General features: G+C 47.8%; 2 protein-coding genes across 4 annotated transcripts in view; one reads left to right on the top strand and one right to left on the bottom strand.

Annotated features, from left to right (window-relative positions):
* zfyve28 (zinc finger, FYVE domain containing 28) overlaps positions 1-7,721 on the bottom strand; it is a 29,212-nt gene extending 21,491 nt beyond the window's left edge. For all 3 annotated transcript variants that reach the window (XR_009936512.1, XR_009936513.1, XM_062522792.1), the window contains exon 1: positions 7,342-7,721. Coding sequence is in view for 1 of the 3 variants with exons in the window: in XM_062522792.1 (XP_062378776.1) it covers positions 7,342-7,377 (36 nt within the window). In the remaining 2 variants the exon portion in view is untranslated. The remainder of the gene's footprint in view (positions 1-7,341) is intronic.
* A 1,924-nt stretch (positions 7,722-9,645) lies between these two features.
* The window catches only part of cfap99 (cilia and flagella associated protein 99), a 12,214-nt gene continuing 11,859 nt past the window's right edge, over positions 9,646-10,000 (top strand). Inside the window, exons 1-2 of the mRNA XM_062522791.1 lie at positions 9,646-9,868; positions 9,979-10,000. The exon at positions 9,979-10,000 is cut by the window's right edge and continues 126 nt beyond it. Of these exons, the coding sequence (XP_062378775.1) occupies positions 9,758-9,868; positions 9,979-10,000 (133 nt within the window). The 5' untranslated portion in view covers positions 9,646-9,757. The remainder of the gene's footprint in view (positions 9,869-9,978) is intronic.

Raw genomic sequence — 10,000 nt, 5'->3', positions numbered from 1 at the left:
CCATAGACAGTAAAATAAATGGACAAACAGACTCTCAATAGAGTGCGTAAGTGAAAGTGTCACGTTGTCCCGGTAACGCGATTTCCTGTTCTAAACAAACAACCTGCAAGTGGCATTTCTATTGCCTCACCGTGTTGTTTCTTTCAAAATGAAAGTTAATTATTTTTAAGCGGTAAAAATCACCACCATGTCAAGGCGTTTATGTAAGCTTCTGGTGTACTAAAAGGAGACGATCACGCTAGCATGAAAAAAAAAAGTTTATAATGTAACGGCAAGCTGGGCTAATCTATGATTACATGAAGTTAGTTAATGTCAACCGATGTCAACTCGTAAATTAATTTGCGCAAAAACGTGGCTTTTTCTGTAAAACAATCATCTGCCATAGGATTTCACATCGTGAATTTGGTTTGTTTAGAACAGAAATTTTGGTTGTTAAGGAAAAGTGACATCTCACTTACGCACTCTATGGGAGAGTTTACTTCCTATCGTGTTTCATAAGAGAGGTTAGCATACAGGCTAGTTCTGCTAGCATCGTGAACAGCCATGTCATAAGAGAGGTTAGTATACAGGCTAGCTGAGAGCTCTGCCTGTGTGTGTGTGTGTGTGTGTGTGTGTGTGTGTGTGTGTGTGTGTGTGTGTGTGTGTGTGTGTGTGTGTGTGTGTGTGTGTGTGAGAGGTCTCAGGTCACTCTTCTCTGGGTCAACTAGCAAAGAGGCTTTGCATTCCTATAGATACATAGAGGGAGAGGGAGAGGGTGTGTGTGTGTGTGTGTGTGTGTGTGAGTGTGTGTGTATGCCTGTATGTGCGTGTGTATGCCTGTGTATGTGTGTGTGTGTGTGTGTGCGTGTGCGCGTGTCCGTGTGCGTATGCGTGCATGTGCGTGTGTGGACTGAAGGACTCTGGCTCTTTACCAGGACATTCCACACACACAGTAAACATTCCACAGCTGTGACTTCATCAAAAGAACACACACATCCATCCACACACTCACAGACACACACACAGCCCTGAGAGGCAGAGAGTTGAGGAGCACTGATGTTACACACACACACACACACACACACACACACACACACACACACACACACACACACACACACACACACACACACACACACACACACACACACACACACACACACACACACACACACACACACACACACACACACACACACACACACACGACAGTGTGAGTTGAGAGGTGCTGATGTCAGCAGGTTTGGGGGATGGCTGCAGCATGAGCACTTCCACACAGCAACCACTTATCGACCCACACACACACACACACACACACACACACACACACAGATACACATGTAAATGACTCCAGCTCACAGAAATAGTAATATTTTGGAAATGTCCAGACGCAGCCATCTGTGTGCGTGCGTGCGTGCGTGCGTGCGTGCGTGCGTGCACTCTGATAGACATGGCACATGCTTGGCACATGGGCCACTGTAAGCAGCTTTACACACACACACACACGCACGCACGCACAAACACTCACATTCTCATATGGTACACAGTATGAATGGTTCGTACACACACACACACACACACACACACACACACACACACACACACACACACACACACACACACACACACACACACACACACACACACACACACACACACACACACACACACACACACACACACACACACACACACACACACACACGGACCAGCAGGAAGTTATTATGCAACAATTAATCCATCCAGTTATATCAGCAAGGAGATGGAGAGAGAGGGAGAGAGAGGGAGAGAGAGGGAGAGAGAGGGAGAGTGAGAGGAAGAGAGAGAGGTAGACAGAGAGGGAGAGAGAGGGAGAGAGAGAGAGAGAGAGACAGACTTCTGACTTTTAAAGGTTGCTTATATTGACTATTGACAGTCAAAGGCAACCAAGTACAGTAGCAACTAAACCGTATCAGCCACCATCGAACACACACACACACGAACACACACATACAGTAACATACACACAAACCAGGTATCAGCCACCCTTGAACACACACACACTCAAGTGTGTGCAAGTGTGTGTGTTTATGTGTGCTTGTGTGTGTGTCTGTGTGTGCGCTTCTTTGTGTGTGTGTGTGTGTGCGCGTTTGTGTGTGTGTTTCCGTGTGCAAGTGTGTGTGTTTGTGTGTGTTTGTGTGTGTGCTTGGTTAATAATTTAGCACAGGAGACATCTGATACGTCATGTGATGAGTCTTATCCCCCCACCGTAGGCCTGAGCGGCAGCGCACCGTGTGTGTGTGTGTGTGTGTGGGGGGGGGGGGGGGTACCTGTGTGTATGTGTATACGTGTTCTACCTGTGTGTGTGTGTGTGTGTGTGTGTGTGTGTGTGGGGGGGGGGGGGGGGGTACCTGTGTGTGTGTGTGTGTGTATACGTGTTCTACCTGTGTGTGTGTGTGTGTGTGTGTGTGTATATGTCTGAGTTGAGTTGAGTTAGTCTGATATGAGTTAGTCTGATATGAGCTGAGTAACTCTGCTGGTGTAAATGTGAGTTGCTGGTCTGGTCTGAGGGTAATCTACTGGGCTGTACGACACACACCAAATGAAAGTGCATATACCAGGATAACACAACACACACACACACACACACACACACACACACACACAATAGCCACTTTCAGACGGACATGTATTTCCGCAATGTTCACAGACTTTATACGGCAGGTTTCGGGTCGGTCGGGTGCGGTCACTTCGCACGGGCTCGGGCTTCCGCGGTAAATTAGTGGTCAGGTGATGCATGTGTTTCGAGTGCGAGAAAGATTCTAAAATGGATTTTCCTCCACAAGAACATGTAGCCTAATCAAGTGAGTAAAGGTTGTCAAATGGTAACTAAATATTGATTGAGTCTTAGATGCATAAGGTAGACAGAGTATAGCCTAATGTTGGCATTATTAGGCTATTTGATTATTTCAGCTGCTGTTCACCGTCGTGTTGAGGCTGGAATGGATTGTCGAGAGAAGTGTATCTACAGCCGTATACAGACGTATACATTCCGCATGTATGCTTCATGTCTGAATGTCTGTTACCGCCAGAACGCAAGTACCGCTGCATGTGCAGAACACCTGTCTGAACACGGCTACAGTGACCGTATAGCAGAACACCTGTCTGAACACGGCTACAGCGACCGTATAGCAGAACCTGAACACGGCTACAGCGACCGTATAGCAGAACCTGAACACGGCTACAGTGACCGTATAGCAGAACCTCAACACGGCTACAGTGACCGTATAGCAGAACACCTGTCTGAACACGGCTACAGCGACCGTATAGCAGAACCTGAACACGGCTACAGCGACCGTATAGCAGAACACCTGTCTGAACACGGCTACAGTGACCGTATAGCAGAACACCTGTCTGAACACGGCTACAGCGACCGTATAGCAGAACACCTGTCTGAACACGGCTACAGCGACCGTATAGCAGAACCTGAACACGGCTACAGTGACCGTATAGCAGAACACCTGTCTGAACACGGCTACAGCGACCGTATAGCAGAACACCTGTCTGAACACGGCTACAGCGACCGTATAGCAGAACCTGAACACGGCTACAGTGACCGTATAGCAGAACACCTGTCTGAACACGGCTACAGTGACTGTATAGCAGAACCTGAACACGGCTACAGTGACCGTATAGCAGAACCTGAACATGGCTACAGTGACAGCATAGAAAGCCCAACCAGCTGAGAGGCAGAGTGAGGAGAGAGAGAGAACCAACTGAGGGCTGCCATTATCAGTGATCACTTAGTCAGGTCTGAACCAACACCAAGCCACTTTTTCAAGGACGTTACATCATCAAATCTCGTCAAGCACTGTTCCAAAGTCAAGGATGCTTTCAAATTCTAGCAAGTACTGAGTCCTTCGTTCTGAGAATTTCGGCGAATTTTGGAGGATGCATCGATGGATCCTCGGCGTGAAGAAATAACCCACAATCCTTTGCGTATGGACGATTAGAAATTTTATGACGGTGCGTGATTAAAAAAAAAGAGGGAGAGGGAGATGGAAAGTAGATGCAAAGAAGCAGTGCGTGTTAATGTAGGCTAAATACGATTTCTCAAGTGTTTTGTTAATGCCATCGTATATTTGCTCAGGCATTTATATTAAGTTATTGTGCATATTCATCATAAATGCATATGTCAATGAGCATGAATACGTTGTGATAGACTTTTGTTATTAATATATCTCTGAACTTCGCCCAATGCAAACTTTGTAGCCTACAAGTTTAACATTAGGCTACCGTTGCCGTTGCCAATTACCGGTATAACTTTCCATTGACACTAACATAATTATAAACTATGGATTGTGATATGTGAAGACCAAGTCGAATGTGGAAATACTGTAGGCTACACAAAAAAGTTTATTGAGAGGAAAGTGCAGCTGCATAGTTGTCGGAACTCCTGTAAAAGCAGCGCAATCTCCACGGTTCAAATGAAGCACGCAGCCGGAACCGGCGTGCACTTCCACACTCGCTAGGCTGTTCCATTGCATGTGATCTGACGGCTGGGGAGGGTACTGGGAAGGTGTGTAGCCTTGTCTCTCTAGCACCCGACTCGAAAGAAAGCATTCTATCAAGGACGCGCTCTTGACTTTGAGAAACACCCTAATACTGCCTTCAAGCCGTTCGCAAACTCGGAGGACCCGCCTTTAAAAGTCCCGACCTCCGATAAAAGTGTGTTCATGAGATCAGTTCAGACACACATACGTTAGTAGAACGGCTTACTGTGGTTGAGCAAGAAGGACAATGTGTTGATTTAGCGACAAATGACCCTGCGTATTTGTAATGGGAGTGAGATTTGCCTCTTGTGTTGCTGCAAGGGAGGCACCACGGTTGGATAGTGACGTAAACTCAGACACCTCTGGGCACAAGACTTCCACACGAGTCTCTGAGCAAAGAATCCGACCCGACTCGGCATTCAAGTTTCCTCTATGAGAGGTCGGAATTTCCGAAGATCCAATGTGGCATGAATGCACTGTGAGGCCTGTCATTATGTGATCACTTGATGAGGGCTGTCATTGTCAGTGATCGCCTAGTCAGGTCTGGGTGAGGGCTGTCATTACCAGTGATCGCCTAGTCAGGTCTGGCTGAGGGCTGTCATTGTCAGTGATCGCCTAGTCAGGTCTGGCTGAGGGCTGTCTTTATCAGTGATCGCCTAGTCAGGTCTGGCTGAGGGCTGTCGTTGTCAGTGATCGTCTAGTCAGGTCTGGCTGAGGGCTGTCGTTGTCAGTGATCGCCTAGTCAGGTCTGGCTGAGGGCTGTCGTTATCAGTGATCGCCTAGTCAGGTCTGGCTGAGGGCTGTCGTTGTCAGTGATCGCCTAGTCAGGTCTGGCTGAGGGCTGTCATTACCAGTGATCGCCTAGTCAGGTCTGGCTGAGGGCTGTCATTGTCAGTGATCGCCTAGTCAGGTCTGGCTGAGGGCTGTCATTGTCAGTGATCGCCTAGTCAGGTCTGGCTGAGGGCTGTCATTGTCAGTGATCGCCTAGTCAGGTCTGGCTGAGGGCTGTCATTGTCAGTGATCGCCTAGTCAGGTCTGGCTGAGGGCTGTCATTGTCAGTGATCGCCTAGTCAGGTCTGGCTGAGGGCTGTCATTGTCAGTGATCGCCTAGTCAGGTCTGGCTGAGGGCTGTCATTACCAGTGATCGCCTAGTCAGGTCTGGCTGAGGGCTGTCATTACCAGTGATCGCCTAGTCAGGTCTGGCTGAGGGCTGTCATTACCAGTGATCGCCTAGTCAGGTCTGGCTGAGGGCTGTCATTGTCAGTGATCGCCTAGTCAGGTCTGGCTCAGCACAGCAGCAGTTCCCTCCTCGGCTCCGCCCTGCGCTGCACTGGGGCCGTGGGGGAAATCAGTGGAGCTCAAAGGTGAAAGTCCTCCCTCAGGTCCTCCCTCAGCAGCCGTAATGAGTGAAGCCGTCGCCTCCTACTGAGCGTAAACAGCCCGCACTCCTGCAGCACCTGTGGAGGCCTCGCTACCGCACACACCAGGCCTCGCTACCGCACACACCACTAGCCACACACACCAGGCCACACACACCAGGCCACACACACCTGACCGCACACACCAGGCCACACACACCGCACACACCAGGCCACACACACCAGGCCACACACACCTGACCGCACACACCACTAGCCGCACACACCACTAGCCACACACACCACTAGCCACACACACCGCACACACCAGGCCACACACACCTGACCGCACACACCACTAGCCACACACACCACTAGCCACACACACCAGGCCACACACACCGCACATACCACTAGCCACACACACCACTAACCACACACACCACTAGCCACACACAGCAGAGTACGTCACCACACCCCGCACTGTACCGTAGCACAGTTCAGTACAGACGCAGGACAGCCTGTCAGTTAACACCGTCACCCAGTAGGCAACCGTCCCAGCGTAGTACTGTCAGTGCAGAACCGTCAGATTAAGGACCCGTTAGCACCGTAACCCAGTACCGTCCCAGAGCAGAACCGTCACGTTACGGACCCGTTAGCACCGTAACCCAGTACCGTCCCAGAGCAGTACTGTCAGTGCAGAACCGTCACATTACGGACCCGGTAATTAGTCAGGGCAGTATCCTACATCACAAAACACACCCGCCCCACTCCCCATCGCTGTGTGAATGACAGTTCGTGTGTGTGTGTGTGTGTGTGTAAGAATGACAATTCGTGTGAGAACGGGGCTCGCTCCCGAACTACTGTACGGTCTACCGGCGCTGTTCAAACAAACTACGCTGGCGCGGTGATGTGGCACGGCTCGCATTCCGTGCTACCGTCCCGCACTTCTGCTTCGGTCCCTCAAACTTCACTCACACACTCGCCTGCCGACCCTGAGCGCGGTGTGTCGATGTTTATGTGCCTGTCACAGCGCATGAGTAGACTGACAAAGAATCGTCATGGTCCTCTGGCAGTTTATGGCAGAAAGTATTGTTGGCTAGCTGGTGTCACCTGAACAATTAACCTGAGCCCAACAAATCGTTATCAAAATGGTGCTGAAGATCTACTTTGGATAACATTATGGCCAACCGAAATCCCTAAAACATAATCTCTGCTGGAATGCCTGGCACATCACAAACAAGCTGTGGGAAAAGCTATCGGATCTAACACAATGCTCACTCACGGGTTGGCCAGCAAGCTAAAAAAAACCTAGCTATCCCAGTTAGCGATAGCTACATAGCCTACATTCCAACACGGAGCTTCGCGGCGAGTTATCGGGGATGAAGCGAAGGCTTTCGCCCGAGAGGGAGCAGTCTGTGAGCTCTTACCGCGCAGCACCTAACACACGGGAGGACATCATTGAAACTTACCTTTGGCTTGTACAGCCACTTTCGAAAGCGATTCATCCTTAGCTTTCAAGCCACCTTCCTCCGCCTTTGTCAGAGCCTTCCCGGGTGTTACCTGAAAAAAAGCCAGCGCTACCTGGAAAAATACGCTAATTCGTTAGCTACCGCTGTTCTCCGTGCTGCGCGAATATGGACGATTACAATCCCTGCGTGTGCGACCCGAGATCTCGACGGGGCGGCCGTGTTTCGGTGCTGCTGGTGCGGTTAGCATAGGGACGGAGCGGGGCTCGGATCACTCGCCGCGACTGTACATTGTTGTCTACTGTAGGCAGCGCGCAGGACGGGATCCGGTCATAGGCTCGGGGCTCCGGTGGACGGGATCGGCTGGCTGATGATGACAGTCACGTTGACACAACAACGCCACGCGACGCCGCCCACTTCCCACACGCAGACGTCATTCCATGCAATGGGCGTGGCTCCAAGAGGCCGGAACTTCTGTCCACATTTCTCACATATCTGGACATTCATGATAGATGCACCTTTTGCGAAAGATTGTTTTTAACTGCACACACGCGGCTAATTTCTGGGCTCGTTTGGAGAGGTAGCCTATATAGTGGGTTAAAGAATAACTAAATATCATAAATGATATCATGTATGTATTATTATACATGTTAATATGTTATTATCATCATATAAGAATGTTGTTATGTAGGCTACCTTAAACACTCAGACCTTGCAGTGAGGCTCTGCCCTATGTGTTATATAAACCCACCCAGCCCTACATGCAGTAAATAGAAGTCAAAGGCAACAGAAGGTTGGAAAAGGTGTGTAGTGATAGAGACAGTGAAGGGGCAACAGCTCAAGCTAATGGCCATGAATGAGAATAAAGAAAACATCCCCAAGAGAATCAGGAGTAGATGCGGAGGTGTTCATCACTCTGGGAGCAGATGGGGAAATAATATAAGACTCTTTCTTAATATAACATTTGTAGTTATTTAAGAGATTCAAGCTCATTTGAAATGGAGTTAAAGTGGGAAAAAGTCCTGTGATTAGATCAATCAAAATGTGTTATTCTTTTTGGAAATCAGGGGGCCCTCTGGGATAAAGAGGAGAAGGACTATTATTATTATTCAACAATTTTTGCCCTGACTTTATTGTTTATTGCTGCTTCCTTAATGTATAGTCTTACCAACATTTTCAAAACTATTCACTGTGAATTGATAACTATTGTAATGTTTTTATTTGTAAGTCACTTTGGACAAAAGCACCTAAATCATATGACCATAACCATTCAACGTATCCAACTTGTTATGTGCAGCTCAAACCCAGCATCCATGATGGTGTGGAGGTGCATCAATGATTGCATGGCAATCATGCAACAATCAATTATTTTTTCGGAATTAGGGTTGTAGGCTACTGTACATCAATCTCATGGAATTCCACGATTCAACAGAAATGTTGGTCAATCCTGTTCCTTAGGAAATGCTAGTGATTTCTCATGCAACAGTTCTGTGAAATGTCCACTGTGCACTATCCACTATCAGAGTCCTGGGTGATGATACAGCAGATCAGTAGATCAGTGTCAAGGAAAATGCATAGGCCTACTGTGTGCTATGAGTTTATGTTTTATCTCACCATAGAAAGCATGCAAGGAGACAAATATATTTTCAGTCATAGGCGGGTTGTCTGGATTCTGGCAATATCAGAATGATGATGGGATATGGCTTTTGCTAAGATAGCAATTTGCTCAAGTTTGCTATATAAACTGAAACAAATATGTAATTAATTAGGCCTAGGCTCACTGAAGACATGGTCATTTAACCATTGTCCGATTGCTCCCAAGATTGAACTGCAACTCTTACATTTTTTGTAGATAAATAAATCATTATATATGATGATTTATTTATCTACAAAAAAATCTTAAGAGTTGCAGCTCATTTGTTGAATAAATGTGTTAGCTTATGAGCTGCAGGATATCCGGGCGAATACAATTTATTCATTTAGCGGACACGGTTGTCCAACGTGACTCACTATACTACTAGTGTATTCAAACTCTAGAATTCTCCCACTTCCCAGTTGCTCATGAACGCACCATTAGTCTACATTATCCTCAGAGCAATTTGGGATTAAGTGCCTTGCTCAAGGGCACAACGGTGAAAGCCACTATGCCACCGCCCTCATAGGCCTACAGTCTACTGAAATGGAAACTCTGCTTCAGTAGCCTACTTTGCTCTACCTTGTACGAACCGGCAGATGGCGCCAGAGCTCTCAAATCCCTCGCTTCGATATGTTTACAGTTGCTTGGCAACGGTAGGCTGCCCCACCAGTCAGCATCGATTCCGGTGAAGAAGACCAGTAGGACAGAAACAATACCTGCCGTTTATTTAAATACGTGCATTTTGTACTGATTATGAATCCTGTAACCAGCGGCTAATAGAAGATGACCAACTATAAAGAGCTTCTGCAAGAGGCCACCACACTACTCGACGCATTTCAGCCGAACGAGCAGTGCGTGGAGACTTTCACAGAGAACGCTTCAAAAAGTCTCGAGGTAGGCTAAGCCCAGTCGTGAAATTGAAGTAAGCCTCAGTTCTCTTCACATGCAATACCACATGGACACAATAAAATTACATCCGTTTCCTTTCCGTGTATTTTATGTAGAACAAATATGATACTGAGGATA

This window comes from Sardina pilchardus, chromosome 20 (assembly GCF_963854185.1).
Source record: "Sardina pilchardus chromosome 20, fSarPil1.1, whole genome shotgun sequence".
In the NCBI taxonomy this organism is placed as follows: Eukaryota; Metazoa; Chordata; class Actinopteri; order Clupeiformes; family Clupeidae; genus Sardina; species Sardina pilchardus.
This window is presented reverse-complemented; position numbering and strand designations above follow the sequence as displayed.